This window comes from Berkeleyomyces rouxiae, assembly GCF_048999995.1.
Source record: "Berkeleyomyces rouxiae strain 22BRR77 chromosome Unknown BrBRR77_ptg000005l, whole genome shotgun sequence".
Taxonomy (NCBI): Eukaryota; Fungi; Ascomycota; class Sordariomycetes; order Microascales; family Ceratocystidaceae; genus Berkeleyomyces; species Berkeleyomyces rouxiae.
Window position 1 is genome coordinate 1,843,767 of NW_027396495.1, and position 18,015 is coordinate 1,861,781.

General features: G+C 51.0%; 4 protein-coding genes across 4 annotated transcripts; 2 read left to right on the forward strand and 2 right to left on the reverse strand.

The window, feature by feature from the left end:
• Positions 1-346: 346 nt before the first annotated feature.
• On the forward strand, positions 347-2,129 carry BROUX77_005671 (uncharacterized protein; the record flags this gene model as incomplete). The annotated part of the gene is made up of 2 exons (XM_073750570.1): positions 347-2,016; positions 2,096-2,129. 2 exons carry the CDS (start codon positions 347-349, stop codon positions 2,127-2,129), a joined length of 1,704 nt encoding a protein of 567 aa, XP_073604557.1.
• Positions 2,130-4,643: 2,514 nt separating this feature from the next.
• On the forward strand, positions 4,644-6,079 carry BROUX77_005672 (uncharacterized protein; the record flags this gene model as incomplete). Its single annotated transcript, XM_073750571.1, has 2 exons — positions 4,644-5,237; positions 5,306-6,079. 2 exons carry the CDS (start codon positions 4,644-4,646, stop codon positions 6,077-6,079), a joined length of 1,368 nt encoding a protein of 455 aa, XP_073604558.1.
• A 5,244-nt stretch (positions 6,080-11,323) lies between these two features.
• On the reverse strand, positions 11,324-12,382 carry BROUX77_005673 (uncharacterized protein; the record flags this gene model as incomplete). Its single annotated transcript, XM_073750572.1, has 1 exon — positions 11,324-12,382. One exon carries the CDS (start codon positions 12,380-12,382, stop codon positions 11,324-11,326), a length of 1,059 nt encoding a protein of 352 aa, XP_073604559.1.
• A 1,710-nt stretch (positions 12,383-14,092) lies between these two features.
• Positions 14,093-15,556, reverse strand: BROUX77_005674 (uncharacterized protein; the record flags this gene model as incomplete). The annotated part of the gene is made up of 4 exons (XM_073750573.1): positions 14,093-14,502; positions 14,568-14,632; positions 14,706-15,190; positions 15,287-15,556. The coding sequence occupies 4 exons, from the start codon at positions 15,554-15,556 to the stop codon at positions 14,093-14,095; spliced, it is 1,230 nt and encodes a 409-aa protein (XP_073604560.1).
• Between the last annotated feature and the right edge of the window lie 2,459 nt (positions 15,557-18,015).

The following is an 18,015-nucleotide window of genomic DNA, read 5'->3' on the forward strand; positions in this document are numbered from 1 at the left end:
AAAAAGAGGGTAGTAATTCGAAATTAAATCTTTTTTTTCTCGCTCTCCTCGAACACAACATCTCACGATAATTCTTTTCATCTTCTTTTTCTCTTCCCCCCTTTTTTAATTAAACGTCGCTTGGTCTTCCCGACGTCATTCTTCGCTTCTTGTACACATTTATTTCTTGAACTGATCTATACAGCTTCGCTTCTTTCGTTCTCACTTGCATCTGGATGCATCCGCGCTTCATCTTTCGGTACCTCTTGTTCAGCAGGCTCTGAATCTAACCTTTTCTCGACCACCCCGATCGATACAATCTCTCTCTCCCTCCCTCTCTATAATCGGCTCTCTCGTCTGTCCCACCATGGACGCCTACGACGAAAAGCCATCGGAGCGGTCCCGCGGCACGCCGCTGACGCGCATGCTACTGTCGGGCGAAATGACACAGGAGCGCCAGTCGGAGCTGACGTCCAAGGAACGCTTTGACCGGTGGATGATCAACGAGGGATACCGGCGGTTTTTTGTCTTTGTCTTTGCCATTCTGCAGGTCATGGTCTTTAGCTTCGCCGTCGTCAACTTCTCGCGCAAGGAGAACCTCGTGACTGCGCGTTCCACCTTTGGCTTCACCTTTACCATTGCCCGTTCGGCCGCCCTCGTGCTGCACGTCGATGTGGCGCTGATCCTGTTCCCCGTCTGCCGCACGCTCATCTCGCTGGCGCGCCAAACTCCGCTCAACGGCATCATCCAGTTCGACAAGAACATCACCTTCCACATCGTTACGGCCTGGAGTATCGTCTTCTGGTCGTGGGTGCACACCGTGGCCCACTGGAACAACTTTGCTCAAATCTCGGCCAAGAACAACCTCGGCTTCTATGGCTTTCTCGTCGCCAACCTCGTGTCCGGTCCCGGCTGGACCGGCTACGTCATGCTGCTGGCCCTCATGGGTATGGTCATGACGTCCATGGAGAAACCGCGCCGCGCCAACTATGAGCGCTTCTGGTACACGCACCACATGTTCATCATCTTCTTCTTCTTCTGGTCCATCCACGGTGCCTTCTGCATGATCCAGCCCGACTTTGCGCCCTACTGCAGTTCTGTCGGTCCGTCGGCGATTGGCGTGTTCTGGCAGTATTGGATGTACGGCGGCTTTGCCTACCTATCCGAGCGCATTGCGCGTGAGGTGCGTGGCCGCCACCGCACCGTCATTTCCAAGGTAGTCCAGCACCCGAGCAATGTGTGCGAGATCCAGATCAAAAAGGCCAACACCAAGACGCGCGCTGGCCAGTACATCTTCCTGTGCTGCCCGGCCGTCTCTCTGTGGCAGTACCACCCGTTCACGCTGACCTCGGCGCCAGAGGAGGACTATATTTCCATCCACATGCGTATTGTCGGTGACTTTACGCGTGAACTGGCTACCGTACTCGGCTGCGAGCTGGGCGGCAAGGACAAGAAGACGGGCAGCAACGTGGTCGGTACCGACGGCGATGGCATTGACCCTGCACTGCGCCGCGTCCTACCGCGCGTCTACGTTGACGGGCCGTTTGGCTCGGCATCCGAGGACGTGTTCAAGTACGAAATCTCGATGCTGGTGGGTGCCGGTATTGGTGTGACGCCGTTTGCGTCGATCCTCAAGTCCATCTGGTACCGCATGAACTACCCCAAGGAGCGCACGCGGCTCAGCAAAGTGTACTTTTTCTGGATCTGCCGTGACTTTGGCTCGTTTGAGTGGTTCCGCTCGCTGCTGCTCGCCATTGAGGCGCAAGACGTCGACCAGCGCATCGAGATCCACACGTACCTGACGGCACGCATCAAGGCCGACGACGCCGTCAACATCATGATCAACGACGCCAACGCCGAAAAGGACGCCATCACCGGCCTGCGCTCGCCCACAAACTTTGGCCGGCCCAACTGGGACATGATCTTCCGCGGCGTGCGCAAGCTGCACACGCCTGCCGAGTGCGGTGTCTTCTTCTGTGGTCCCAAGGGCCTCGGCAGTGCGCTACACATATTTTGCAACAAATACAGTGATCCAGGGTAAGTGTAAACAACAAGTCGAAGACGAAAAGAAAGGTGAATGTGTCTAGAGTATGTCTGCTAACAAATTCTGTGCTAGCTTTTCCTTTGTCTGGGGTAAGGAGAACTTCTAGATATGTCCTCGGTGTGTCCCCCCACACTCGCATATTATTCACACAAACTGGAGGCCGGAATATCAAGAGTGGATATATTTGTATGTTTGCTGCCGATGTAGATGTAGATGCACATATCATTTTGTATGACCATAACGATTACCAAAAGCATATCTGTGCATGCGACTGAAGTATATCCGAGAGTCATGGTAGGCTCCACGGTTACACGCATAGGGTTCCCTCGGATTATTAATAATCCATTTACGCCAAAGTCGAGCACGTGAGCATGTAAATCACGTTAGGGTTATTTATGGGATTTGGACATGGCGTGGACATGGATTACACATGCACGTGACACTGGAAATAACATAGCAATATGCAGACGAAACAAGATGTGCAGCACAAAAAGGAACATGTGGAAAGAGGATAAATTACCAAAAAAGAAAAAAAAAAGGAGGCAGTAAGACGGGAAGAGACAGAAACAGTGACAGAAAGGGTTTGAGGTTTTTTGTTTTATGTGCAAGAGACGGAGTTGGAGTTCAGCCCGCGCCGGAAAGGGACTTGCAGGCAAAAAACGACAAAGTGAGTGCGTCAAGACGTTTGAGGCAAAATCAATCAAATCCAAAGTGAGCACGACATGACAGCTGGGGCGTTTTGGGCGATCGAAATGGGAATGTAGGCGAGCAATGAAGAGTGGAAGAGAGTGGGTTTTCTCTTGGTTTTTTTTTGCCTCTATCCGGAGGGCCTCTCGTATCTGGCGGCCAGGCCTGCAGGTCTGCTGACTTGGTCGGAGCCTAATTCTTAGATGGAGAGAGCCAAAGCCAAAGCCATACGGGGCTGGCTGTCCGTGTTGTTTATTTTGCACATTTCTCGAGTTCTTTCGTCCCATAGATTCATTAACCTTCTGCATCGCTGCATGGCGCCCCACTTTGTCCGCTCGGAGCGGGGCTCGGATTGAGGCTTGGGCGGGCGATAAATATAGCAACAGGAGAAGGAGAAGGAGAGAGAAAGAGGTGTCAGTACGCAGCACGGTGTTTTAATGTGTTCTTTTTTTCTTCAGTTCTTTTTGCTTGAATATGCACCGACTTTCTCCAGGCCAACAACAACAGAAGACAAAAGAAAGACAATGGAAAAAGAATATCACTGCATACGTCCATATGTCTCTGTATGTCCTCGAAGTCAGACGATAAAAACTCGCGCTTGGCTGCCCGTTAGCAGCCAAAGCAAAAAAGACAAAAGTACTTCCATGGCCATCTCATCCCACACAACCGTCGGTCGATTTTCTTTCCCTGGCCTTCTCTTCGTCTTATGCGAATCGCCCGCCCGGGAACAATAAACTCCTTTAGGCTGGCCTTGCACATCGACTGCCCGTGCGCTGTCAACCAGGATGGTCACAAGAGAAGCGAACAACAAAACAAAGACCTCGGGTGCGCTGGCTGGCCTGCTCCGTCTTTTGGCCATCAAGACCCCTGTAGCCCCTGATGATTCCCTGTACTCGTGCCTGTAGTTCCGGCATAGTCCCTGGGATTAGTGCCCTGTAGCTCCAGCTGTAAGGCCCTCTGAGGCCATGTGACGCCCTGTAAAAGCCCCTCTAGTGCACCATTAGCTGCATTTTACAGGCCATTGACCTGCAACTTCCCATGACCGCCCCGGCCCTCTTTCTTGTTGGAGCGGTTCGCTCCTGTCTATTTTTTCTCTTTAGCCTATTCCCATCCCTTCTTCCTTTACTTTCTTTTCCTCTCCTTCCTTCTCTCTCTTCACATTCCCCTTTGCATCTTCGTCCACGCCTCGCCCCGAAGCGCAGTCAAGCTGACCGTCATTCGTTAGACCTCGTTTTTCTTTGTCCGAGTTTTTCCCTTTCCCCCCCACCTCTTTTAGTCTTTCTTCCTACTCCCATTATTCGCTGCTGTCTCTGGCGTAGCCGTTTTCCTCGACTTCCCCAGATTCTTCTCGTTCGCTCGCCATTTCCCTTAGTTACTCTGTAGTATTCTTTTCCCCCTGGCCCGTCCCCATTTTTATTTTCCAATTCTCAACAACGGCAAGCGCGGCGTTGCTTCCTGCTTCGTCTCCAGACCAACCACGAGAGCCCAAAGCAGAAAGAACCGTCTTCGCCGACCGACAAGGCAGCTGCATTATTTCACTTGTCGAGCCAAGCGTGCCTTCCCATCTATTACCAAAGGCTCCCGTTCCTGTTGCCTTTTTCGATTTGTTTTTTCTCTACAGTGCACCTACGCTTTTACTGCGTCCTGCCCGGGATTATTAAGCATTTGCATTAATCGGAATTGCCACTGCCTCGTGCTCGACGACGATCGCTGCCAATTTTCTTTTCCTTCGTTTTTATTTCTCTTTTTCCACGCTGGTGATAGGAGATTTAATTGAATCGATTCTTTTTTGCGGCGCCTGCGACAACATAATCCTTCTTCCCGCCGTGAACCACTCCCACGCGGACGACCAGTATTCCTCGAGCCTCTCTCAACTTCGTCAGCCTAAACACTCTCGCCGACTCGTAAAGTTCGCTCTTTTCGCCTTCTCACCATGCGTTGGTGCCATACTCTCCTGGCCGGCTTGGCCATGGCCTCCGTTTCCTCGGCTGGCCCCTTCTCCAAGCGTCAGGCTGCCACTGGCGACACCAACTCCGTCACCAGCGCGGTGACCTCAGCCGTCGAAACCTCAGCCGTCGAAACAACCTCCGCTGTTGAGACCACCAGCGCCGTCGTCTCCACATCCTCTGTGGTCGAGGAAGACGTTACCGTCACCGTCACTTCAGGCAGCGGTGGCACCTCCACCGTCACGGCCGATACAACCCGCACAGTTACTGTCACTGTTGTGGCTACAGTCACCCAGGTATCGACCGTCTTCGCTACATCTACTATTACCGCCGACAATGTTGCTACCGCCACTTCAACCGTTTACACCACCGTGACCTCGGCCAGTAGCAATGCCAAGCGTGCGCCGGCCGAGAACCGCTTTGTTCTGCCCCGCGAGACTGGGGCTCCCATGGCTCCTGTGCGCGCCGTGGCTCGGGATGGCGTCCTGGCCAAGAGAGCCACCGTCACCGTCACCGTGACTGCCGACGACAGCGTCGTGACTGTGACGCCCACATCGACCGTCACATCTCGTCGGACTACGGTGAGTTGTTTTGACAGCTGTATGTTTGGGTCATGTTTTATACTAACCGCAGACAAACCTCGATCTAGACCGTTTCTTCTACCACCGAGTCCACCATCACCACCACTACCTTCCTCAACGCCGAGACTACTGTTACCGTCACGTCGACTATTACCCAAGTTGTGGTCTCTATCACCGACTCCGGCAGCGACGAAACCATTGCCGCCACCGCCACCGACTCTTCATCGACCTCTTCCGGCACCTCTTCTTCATCTTCTAGCTCGGACGACTCGTCTGGCCTGTCATCTGGTGCCAAGGCCGGTATTGGCATTGGTGCTGGTATTGGTGGCGCCATCCTCCTGCTTCTGGGCATTTGGTATGTCATGAAGCGCCGCCGCGACCGCCCCGTTGTCTCCCACGAGGAGATCAACGGTGGCATGTCTGAGGTGCCCATGGGCCAGGCCAATGGTCCCGACACTTTCACACAGCACTTCCCCAACCCGCAGTCGGCCAGCGCCGCCGCTGCCCTGGGCATCAACCGCCCCGAATCGTCGTCGCCGCCGCTGCACAAGAACCACTACGCCCCTTCGCCCGCTAGCTCGCCGTCAAATGCCGGCTACACGGGCAAATCCCCGACCACTGCCTCGAGGCCCGGCACCGCCAACAACATTGGTCACACTGCTACGCCGCCACCCGCTGGCTACGCCGAGATGGGTGGCGAAGAGCGCGTGGAAATCGGTGACGGCGCGCCGCGCGTGCACCACCCCAACGCAGCAGAGATCGATTCCAGACCAGTTGATATGGGTCACCAGTCGGGCCCTGTGCCAGAGGTGTACGAGATGCCTGCGGTAACGTACAAGTGAGCTCGAGACAGGGGCAGCCTCGTCTGTCCGAGAGACAGACGCATACATCGTGACGGCCCTCACATGTTCACCATGGGCTAGATAGACTAGCAGAGCCAGCCAGATTCTCAGCAGCCGACCCGACAGGCTCTGGGCTCCGCCGCGAGGCCTTGCCTGGAAGCCCTTGGCCAGCCCATTACGCGGACGGTGGAGTGGCAAGCGGGGCTGGATGTGCTTGGCATGCATGGCATGGCTTTCGTGCTTTGGGTGGGTGTTTTTTTTTTCTTATATTTTTTTTCACATCTTCTTTTATTTTTCTTCTCTCTTCTCTTTTTTTTCTTCCTATACTTCCTATGGGATGCAGTATTACTCTTGTGTTATTTCCTTTTTTTTAAACTTTTTTATTTGTGTGGTCATCTCTCTTCTTCTTGCTCGCCCAGCACGGATATATCCCAGGTGCATATTTTCCATTTCCCTGGTTTTTCTGAGTGTTTTATTTCTTTTTTTTAAGACTTGTGCTATTGTTGCTCTAACTTTCTGCCTCCTTTCTTTTTTCCGCCTTTGATGCTTTGGGCGTTGTGATTGCATGATAATTGTCGTGAATGAATCGAGAGAAAAAAGTCCCAGGGATGCGGTCAGCTGGTACTTGGCTACAGGGCAGCCGGGTAAATGCTAAGCTGCCACCCTCTTCCTGCGTGCTCCCGACTCGCACTAAAACGCAACCGTGTTTGTACTGTTTGTAGACGCCTGTCGACTACAGCCAGTCCGTGTAGTACCTGTATGGCAACTGGCAGGTTTCGGCCGAGAGAGCAAGCTCGTATAAGCATGGCCAGCACTGGGATGCAGATGCTTTTTTTTTCCCACTGGTTGGACTGGGAGGACTTGGACGCTCGCTGCTTGCAGAAAACCAAAGACCCCTGAACGCTAAATGCTGAGCTGCAGACCAGACGAGCGCTGTGCATGTAATACGGGGGAGAATTGCAACATGGAGAAGAATAAGCATGCATGCATGCATGCATATTGGTTGTGGTGTGGCTCAGCCATCGGGTCACGCACGATAAGAATGCCAGGTTTGGTTTCTCAAGGGGCCATGGTTGGACAAGATGGTTGGCAGAGACGGACGGCGCGAATGGGGTGGGACAGTGCGAAGACACGAGCAAGAACGTGAGTGGACATCGTAGGACAAGCTATACACGACCCCCGAACCCGATTTGGAGATACATGTGCTTTTGCCGCTTTGGCCTGAGCCGAGGGTGACTTGGTCTCGCCTCTATAGACAGATAGGTCTCCTCCAGATTCCGTGATTGACGTATCTGTACCCAGCCGTTTCAACCCATATGGGGTGTGCTTTTTACGCCAGAGCGAGCATGTCTATACCTGTTCCTCAAGCTCGAGTTGGTGAAAACGATACATCCCGGTCGGCTAAATCTTGCTTCTATCACCAGTGTCGCAGTTTCCGACAAAATCAACATGGCATTAGAGAAACCGGGCCGTGCATAGACAAATTCGTCCGGCGTCTCTAAGGGCACTGATGGGCTGACTGATGAAGTCATAGTGCTCTTGTTGGAAGTTATTGCTTGGGCCCAAGGAACAAATGTGGCGTGGTCAACGTGGCGTCGCGTCGGTGGTTGTCGTGGGAGTCTGTTGAGCTATCATTTGTTACACAACGGCATTGGCCCAGACCACACGCGGTAGTTGTAGGTTCAGGCTTAGAAGCCCGGACAGTACTGAGCCCGTGAATATTGCTCTTGGTGTGCTCTACTTTCTCACTTCCGACGAAGCGGCTCGCGCTCTTTTCAATGCCTCTTTGTTCTGGAAATGGCCCCCACTTGGGACATCCCAGGGGCAAGGAGCCATTCCCTCATCCACGCACATGGGGGCGATCTCGCGCTCGAAATCATGCTTCGAAGCGTCCCAGCTATCCTGGTAAAAGACGGACTGGTGTAGGCCTGATAGGCGGGTATGTTGGGTTGCTTTGAAAACAGTCCAAGCAGGAGTGTTCGAAGGGCCGAAGTAGTTGAGGTTACTGGAAATGACTGGGTCATTGAGAGAGTGCATTACTTCTGGGATAGAAATCGAGTGATCCCATGGGTGCTGGTGTAGATGGTCTGGAGTTCCCTTGGACTTCTCTAGAGAATGTTCTATGGACTTGGTGCTGGTCCCGCCGTCGTTGGATCGAATCTGGCTCTCGTCGTGTGCTCGGCAGGCACTCGAATTTTTAGTTGCCAGTACGATACTATGACAATTACCACAGACAGCCATTCACTTGTCGACCTATTCCTCGCACTAGCCAAGTTGATAGTTTTGGCGGTATCAATGAAATTATCACCTTGGTGGCGCCCAAGTCTGTCGTCGAGAGTTCTTGGGTCTTTTGTATAAGCCCAAGATTCCCTTGTGATCTATCACCCATGTGAGTGCCGGCACTGATCCTTGCTTAGACTCGATTCCAATGCAAGTGGATGACACGCAAGTGGATAGCATCCATGCACCGGCCCCCTGGCCCCCATCTTTGATATCCATCAACACCCATGCGTTCTAAAAGTTCGTGTGAGACTTCACGGTCCAAAGGCGTTGCGCTGGTAAAAACTGTGAGCATGTACAATATGGGTATCACTGTCTATTGCAGCATTTGGGCGTGGGGAAAGCCTGGGACATCGCAGGTAGCTCATCGTTGCCACGGCGTAGTAGTGCTGTGTTGATGGTGAGATTAAAGAAGGTGACATCGCAGCCACCACTGGCGCGCCGCAGGCGATGAAGCTAGAGACCGATGATATCAGTCGCGAGCTATACGATTTTGTCTCACCTCGCGTGGTGAGTTTACGTTCGAGAGATCCTTGCCGAATATAACGACACACTCAACACACTCAAGTTACACCAAGTTTGTCAACTTCCACGCGTTCAACGACATGAAGACAACCTCGCCGCGTCGAATGCTTTTTGTATAGGGCATTCAGTCGCAGCCCCTCGACCCCGTAAGGCGGTCTACGAGCTTACAGGCGAGGTAAAGAAGCTATTTTAGGTCCCGGGTGTCGGCCATGTCCATCTCTACGATCGCGTTTCGCTGATCCCGTTGTATGCGGACAGCACGAAACCAAAAAGTCGATCCATGGCTGTCTTGCATGTTAATGAGACGGAATGGAGTGTGTAGTTTACGACCTTTGTAAGAGACGCTATGTAAATCATTTTCTACCTAGCTTTGCTTCTCTCTGGGCTAAGAGAACAATTCGGACTGAGCCAGGGAGGCACTTTTCCCAACCCACATGTGAGATATCTTGTTTCCCCACGCTGGAAGACGTTTGGTAGTTCACGAGTAAAACGGAGCAAGGGTAGTGAAATACACCAAAGGGTAGCAATAAACTGAGAGGGTTTCTATTGCAATAAATATATTTCCACAGTGTGACTTTCTTTTGAGCAGTCCTGGCATCATGTCCGCTTCTTCAAAAATCGCATTCGTCGTATCACAACCTTAATTGGTACAAGTCAACTCAAACGTTACACTCAGGTGCGACTGTATGACTTGGGACGATTTCCGGAATTCAAGTCTACATCGCGTAGACCTGTCTTTAGCAGCCCGGGAAATGCAGCGGCTTCAGGCCGCGCCGTCGTCTCCATGCATTGGTGCCCGCCTGCAATTCTACACAGCCATGAATCAGCCAGCCCCATTTCCTCAGAAACTTTTCGGTTACCTCCCACCCAGAAGGCAACCAAGTATTCGTCCATGCAACAATGACCGCAGCATCTAGACCGGTCTGATCCCCGCCATCAACCATGTCAACACACAGATCGTTGTGGTCAATGGAATCTTTACCATGTGCGACAATCGCTTCCAGGTAGTTGTTACGGAAACGGGGACAGGGAAATAGGTCGAGCCCAGGATGGTGCTCTACAGAAAATTGTAAGGGAGTTGGGCTTAAGGCCGCAGGGCAGTTCGAGGAGTTCTGGCTGAAAGCGCGTTGGGCCCCATGCTTGTTGAAAGGTGATACACTGTCGTACTTGAGCCAAGCGTCGTCGAAGCCGAGAAGCTGGACATTGTAGGCAAAAGCGTGATATGTGTTGACACGGAAAGTATCAGATAAATGGATCGTGCTAGGGATTCCGACTCGATAGAATCTCAATATTTCCTCTGCAAAGGTTTTCAGCCTTGCTCGGCCCTCTGGGTTTCCTAGCTGGCATGGCAATGTTGGTGTAGAGGCCTTGGCCTGAGCCTTATATAAGGAGGTAGACTCGGGTGTCTCCCTCGCCACTTCAAAAGACTTGGTAGTAAGGATACGTTGATCTGTTGCTTTTGTATGATCATGCAGTCTCCGACCTGAGCAGGAATTAGTCTGCATGGAAACATCAAAAGCATGCCAAGTCACTCTCTTCCACTCCTTGCGCATAGGCTTTCCTGAGTCGAGGTAGTGGTGGAACTTACGTCGGGCTCGTTGGTTGAGGCGATTTTGCAGTTTCCGTCTCCTGGCCTGCTCCGTGATTCCCGTCCAGTCGTCTTCCAGAGTGCGGAGTTCTGTCAACCTCGGAAATGTGTGGACGGGGGGTGTGGGTAACTCGTTCATGATGTCCCTTTGAGACTATTAATGGGCATTGTGTTTGTGTTGGTGTGGAGAAATGACTGCGGTAGTTGTGGAATTGCAAATTAAATAACTAACTAATTAGTTATTTACATAAATGTTTGATGATGTCCTGAGCGTGACAACCCTGACATTGTCTAGGTTAGGGTCTGTCTCATGGCTACATCTGAGCTGTCTATAATAGTCTGACGCTCTCTTCTACATCTTTCTATTTATGTCTACTCCATGACGCTATGGAACACATCGAAGGGACATTCTCTGTGCATGATGGGCGGCTGGGATGCAAACCTCTTCTACTACACAGAATGGAAATCACCGGATTGATTGTGAACAGGTTCAAATAATCATCCAGGACCTTCCGTCCTCGGGAACTACGGACTCACCAAGAATTCCGTCAAGGGACGACAGTAAGTCCTCCTATTATATATTGACAAATTCTAAGTTGTTCTTGAGGGGGAAAATGGATCCAGCAGTTGGTTAGACCTGAATAAACAGACGAGAATTTCCAACCTTTTTACACGCTGAAGCCCCGTTCACCATATTTGGGGGCGGAAGAACCCAGGCTTGATGGTAGCATCCAACTCGGAAGTAAGGTCAAGAGGAGCGTCAGAACTAAATCTGAGAATATTAGTGACAAAGTAGTCACTAGTCTTGTGACTACGACCGCGTGAACCATTGCCCGCGTAGGGGCCTTGGTTTACACCACGAGGGATGATAATAGAGGCATAGGAGAGAGTACCGATGTGGAAGACGTCAGTTGACATACCTTCAGGAGACGAGAAGGTTTCTTTGAAGGAGAAAGGGAATGGGAGTGCCAGCTGTCAATAGGAGGAATCGGAATCGAGCGAGGGGCCAAGAAGTTATCCAAAGTGTTGGTTTGACCAGTGACAGTACTAATATTGCTGAGATGGGTAGACCCGGCGAAATATTTAGCTTCGGTACTTGTGATGGTTAGAACCTCTTTGAACCAATCGAGACTTGTTTCAAATCCACAATAGCTTTGAACGGTGTTCTTGGGACCAGCGTTGATTTCAGGGATTTTTATCCGACGAATAGGCACACGTTTGGACAAGAGAGTGTCTACAGGGTGCTTCCAGTGGGAAGAGACGCCAGGGGCAGCAATCATGACACTTGGAGTAGCAGTGAAGCTACTGAAAGCAGGGCCAGTCGACATGTCAGCAATGTTTCCACCAGTAGCATAAGAAAACGGCCCAAATTGGTCGTTATCTAACATAATCTGAAGACTCGCGACAGTGGCATCACCAAAGGTATGCATGAGCGAGATCATGAACGTGAGGGGCGGAAGAAAGAGGTGGCTTGAATAGTTGACAAACTTGGAAGACGGGTTGGATGAGTTATTAGGCAGAGTGGAACAGACGTAATCATATACGAGTCGGGGGTGGGGGAAAGAGCAGAGGTTGTTGAAGCAAACAACAAGAGGGCCAGCGACAGGAAGTTCTTCAAAGGGGAAGTTGGTTTCAAAGAATTTCAAGAATTGAGATTCAGACTTCGTGGTGATACCAGCAGCGAGGCGAGATCCAAGGACTTGGATAATCCAGAGGACGCCATAGTGAATACGGGAGATGCCAGCGTGATACTGGGGGCAGGACTTGTGTAAGCCAGCATTCTCAACGCAACTTTCATACATGGTAGAAAATGATTTGCACATCATCCAGCAATCGGGATGGAAGTAACTCTTTCCACTGAACACAATCTGCGAAGCTATAACATGCTTGACAGAAGTGATAATCATCATTGAAGGGGATACCATTGTGGTGAGCTCATGAGCCTAGTGGCGGGAGCTTTGACGTCGGTGCGAATGGTGAGATATCCAGAAGAAAAAAAGCCCCCCATGTAAAGACAATATCTACGCTAATAGGGATTTATCCATCTATATAATGGTCTGCCTGGTGTTGCGTAGCGTCTGTAGCGGCTGGTCAAAATAGATAACATGTCTTCCCATCAGGATTCGTCAAGGTTACACAAGCACATAAACAACAGACAGAACGTGTGCCTGGACAGCACAAAGTATAAACGGAGCTCTGGGTAGTTCTCCCTTCTTGGTGAATAGCTCGAGAATCAAGGAAGTAATAGTTCCAATGAATGACAACGCGCGGCATTGTCACTGGAACAACTGCATTGCGCCGATGAAGCGAGAAGGATACAAGTAGACGGAGAAGAAAAGATTCCATGGGATATAAGCAAGACCATGATGGATTATCGGATTACCCAGTTTATGCCTTGTTGTTTTTCATGAAAAAGCCCGACCATTCATGGAGACTTTTGGTCATCTACTCCTGGCTGATACTCCCAGACCACAGAAACCTCCTTTACTTCCAACAACACCAACATGCGCTTTCCGAACGATAGCGCTATTAGGCCCACGAGTTCTCCGAGTTTGACTTATGTTTGATTCACATACTAGTCTCTCCGTTGCTGAAACAACACGAAGTGCTATCCACAGAAAGTCATGACGGGTTGGTATGTGTTGCAGCCGAAGCACAGTCTAGTTGAAAAACGTCGGTGAACTCTTGTTCACATGCGTGCTTAAATCAGAACCTAGGGTCATGTATCGAGTGGATCGGTCTCAGTGCCAGCATCTATGCGATGGTGCATCCGCCGCGTCGCCGAAAGACTTGGATTACTGGAAATGATATTTGAAGAAACTGCAGACGTGATTCCGTCTGTCTTGAGGTTGTAACCTGACATTGTAAGGTAAGAAACATTCCAAGAAACATACAGCCGTATCTATCGAATAGATTGAGGCCCGGCATCAGCCATCGCCGTCGGCTCAATTGACTTCCTGATAGACAACAGGCGAGCCACTCCTCGGAAGACAAATGAAGTCCTGAACAGTTAAAAGCCCAGCAGGACTCCTGAGAAGCGAGAGCCTCCATCCCATCGCGGAGCGCTACGTGGTTCTGAAGTTTCTCTAAGTGCTTGAGTAACCTGATTAATAAATAATAAAAAAGTCTAAGGTTTCTTCCCATGAAGGCGGAACGGAAATATTCAGTAGCGCTGTGTCGTGGTTCCAGGGCAATAAATGCCACAGCGCCATCCATATTGCTCACATTGTCCAGTTGAGCATGCATCTCTAAAGAGAGCAGTCTTTTTGACTAGGATCAAGATAGAATGGTATAAATGAACGTGATCTCAGAGATCTGCCTACCACATCACACGAGCCTGGAGCTACAAAGGCATGAATTCGGGGAAACTAGAACGCAGGACAAGCACAAATAATGGAAGAGAAACAATTCACTAATTTATTTTATTAGCTCTCACCCAAAAGAAAGAATGCAAAGACACAAAAAGCCACCAAATGCACCAAGAATCAAAAATACATGCCACGCAGAACCATAACCCTATAAAAGCAAGGAAATATAAAATATAAAACATGTGAAGCGCTCCGCCATAGCGCCTAATTACACCGCAAGTCAAACCAACAAGCCGCTCTCGGGAGCCCGCCTCACGTCTTCTTCACAGACTGTGGGCCGAGCGGATGAAGCGGCATGGTGGAGACGCTACTGGGCAAGCTGCGCTCGCTGATATTCGTCATGCCGTAGACATCGGGGATCTTTGTCTTGTTGCTGCTCTTGAGCGACGAGATGGACGAGATGGCGTTGCTGAATGAAGACCGCGGCTTGCCGCCGTTGGAGCTGTCGTTACTGCTGGTGTCGTGCATGGCATAGGCATTGCTGGTCGTGCCGAGGCCGCGGTTGTTGTGCATGTTTTCGGGGTCTGTTTGGTTGTAGCCGCTGTTGCCACCGCCGGTGCTGACGACTTCTCGGATCAACACGCGCATGACGGGGATTGAGGCGGCCATGATGGTTACGGCGGTCTCGGCAATACCCCAGACGACAAGATGAGAACCTTCGTCTGTAATGGGGAGTGGGGTGTTAGCAGATGGTCAGAGCGAGGGATGCGGCTATAGAGTAACTTACAGTTGAAGTCGGCAGAGGCCAGGACGGGAAGGTAAGAGGCCTTGATAAAGGCAGAAACACCAGCGCTGCAGAGTGGAATATGACGTTAGTGGCTGGTTCCATGGGAGAGGTTGAGGTTTAATGGGAAAGAAAACTTACAAAACACCCATGCTCATGGCAGTGGCCACACCCAGCTTTTCACTGAGCTTCATCTGCAGGCCCATGACAATCTTCCAGGGCATGAAGGCGAGCGTGATATCGATGATGCCCGAGTAGACTGACACGACGATGTACAGGCGCACAACGATATACGGGTCCCAGCAGGAGCCCTTAACCATGGGCTTCCACGCCTTCTCGAGCGGGTCACACGGCACCCAGAAGAAGAGGGCGACAATCATCATGAGGATGTTCATGGTGATGACAATGAACCAAATGGACCAACGCATGTGCTGTGTCGCAATACGGTACAACGTCATGGCGAACGAAGACTTGGACCACGCTTGGCCAGCAATGGCCGTCGTCACAGACATCAGACCGGAGAGTGACAGGATATTGGCCTCTTTTGGGTCAATGGCCCATGCGTGCCGGCCGTAGCCGTGACTAATGGCGACATCTGTGAGGATAATGGTGGCGAGAACAGCGAGCTGTGAGGCGAGGAGAGACATGTTAGTGGGTTGTTCCAGTGGCCGTGTTAGAGTCTCGGTCCTCTAGGGAAGCCGAGACACAGAGAGCAAACTCACCCATGCGGCAATCAGCAAATAGTCGTCCCAGTACAACCCACGATGCTTGAGGAACTTGCAGTATACACGCAGCAGGAGGAAAATGAGTGAAAGACCACCAAGGATCCAGATTGATGCGCGCGTTTCCGGCCCCCGGTCGTCGTGGAAGCCCTCCCGTGTTGAGGCGTCGACATCGACAACAGCAGTGCCGTTGACATCGCCAGCGCCGGCGGCTCCTGTTACGGCGCGGGCGATTAGGGCGCTGGTGTATTCTGAAAAGGCGGAAGACATGATGTGCGAAAGTAGTTCGAGGGAGCGAGGGAGAGAAGTCGGAAGGGAGGGGCGGGGAGGGAGCTGGCGGTGCAGCCGGAGAACGGAGATGCAGAAAGAACAATAAGCCACCCAAAAACAACGAAAAGAATAAAAAGAAATAGGTCGATTAACGCGAGAGGATATCAGAGAAGGGGGGGATGATCAATGGATATAGCCACTGAGAGAAGGCCGATAGCAAAATAAGGAAATAGAAAAAGAAAATATAGAAAAAGAAAAGACCAAAATCAAGATCGACGCTGCCTGCAAGATACAGAGCCAAGCTTTGTCGTGCCGAGAATAAATATCAAGAATAGAAGGGTACTTGTAGTTCGATGCTAAGAGGCGAGAGCTAAGACATGGAGAATGACAAGACGGCAAAGAGACAAACCACACACGAGCAAAAAGCAAAAGCGAAAGAAGAAGAAACACAAGAAACACGGCTCTATATCCAACACCCGGACGATGCTTTGACTTTGTAGTGAGCTTTGAGAGAGCGTGCGAGGATGAGGTCTGGGGGGGGCGTGGGGGGCGTCAGAGAGAGAAAGCTTGTAGGAGCGACGATCAACTTGCTAAACAAAGCATGTCTTTCCAGACGTTGATGCAGCTTTAATGAAGAGATATTTTATGTGTTTCTTGTCTATCCTGTTGCTTGGACCCAGGAACCAGATACATAGTTACATAGTCACCCAATAACTAGGCTTTAGGGCACCGGTGGACGGATGGCAAATTTAGTGTTTAGTCTGGGTGCTCTGAGCCCTGTGCTCAGACACAGCGGTTCCTTTTGGGAGCTTTGGCTGCTTTTGGGATGGATAGTCCGGCGAAAAGAGAGACAGGAAACAGACAAGAGCGGAGTGATAGGGGGATAGGGGGATATAGAGGAGAGGAACTGGGCTGCTAGTGCCGGCACTGCTTGGAGGTTACGTACGCCCGGAGAAGCGTGAGGGCACAAAAGTGGTGATGTTCCATGTGCTTCCCCTCATCTAGGGCGCTCCTCTTCTTCGCCCACTTACACATGGCCTGGCTGCTACAAGGCTGAGGATGTAGGTACCGCTTGTCACTCCTCTGCTACACCAACCCACCACAAATGCACGCACCCACTTGAATACGTAACCACGATACCACCTTACCCGTACGACCCTGACGACCTTGCAGCAGAGCAAGTTAAGTTGAGTCGCCTGGCCGCTTTCCTTTGTCACCGTCTGTCTGTCTGACTCTCTCTCTTACTCTTGCTGGCCTTATAACCCCAGTCCCTTGTTTGTATCCCTCTACGCTCAGGCCCCTTGTTCTGTCGCTCTCGGACCTTGTCTTCAGTCTTGACCCAAAAAGAACAAGCTCGGGGAAAAAAACAAAAAGAAGAAGAGAAAAAACCAACGATGAGTTCCTAGACTAGTCTGCTCCCCTCCCCTGGTACTTGTACAAACTCGGGGCCAGCCGTGAGCAGAACCAGGGCTTCTACTTATCCACAGACAGCCACAAGTCGGTCTTGTGAGCTGCTGCATACTGCTGGGACAAGAACAAGGACAAGTATTATTGTGTTTCTTCAAGGCAATGGCAGGACACGGGCCATTTTTCTGCAAAGGCCTTTTCTTGCAATTCGCAACCTTTTTTTCCTTCGCCTCTGGTGTTTTCTCCTCGCTTGTTTTCTTGTTCCTGAGGTCTCGGACGCGGGATGGGATGGAGAGGCGCTCTATATTTCTTTATCTCGCTGACTCTCTCTCCATTTGGCTTGCCTTGGGAACATTCTATCCGGTATTCTTTCTTTTTTGGATTATCCTCATCCCTATTCTCCTTGTCCTTCATTAGCGTCCCCACCCACCACCCACAGATAGAAAAGACATTCGTCAGCCAAGCCAGAACCACGCTGGCTACTACCGTCTTTCTCGGTTCAAACATCCGCCTAACCAACGACCATGCCTGTATATATACATACATGTGTGCTTGGGGCATGTCATGTCACTGGTGAACCAATATCTTCTCCCGTATCCCCTCCATACGTAGCTACCCCTCTGTCACTCACGCTACTGTACCACAGTGATGCTTGCATCCACAACTGGGCTACATATGCATAAACACCTCCTTTTATAGTTCCTGGAATGCACAGGAAAATAAAATCAAGGCAAGAGGAAGATGCCTCAATGCCAGCCATGCACGACGAGTTGGTTCAAAGGATCGCAGGTCTATGAAATTCGTAGTTACATACTTGTATTAGTTAGTTCCAGTAGCGCCAACTTAGTCTGCCGGCTCATGGCTGCTCATCCAACGATATAATCCCCAGAAACACCCCAAGGCTCCGGTCTAGGCCTCGCCGTCGGACCTGTCTGATGGGTCTCCTCTCCCCATCTTGGCCATGTGTCTGTGATCCGGGTAGTCTTGTTTGTCAGCTGCTACTGCTGCTTGCTGCTGTCGTTCTTGTGCTTGTAGCAAGTTTGGGAGCGAAC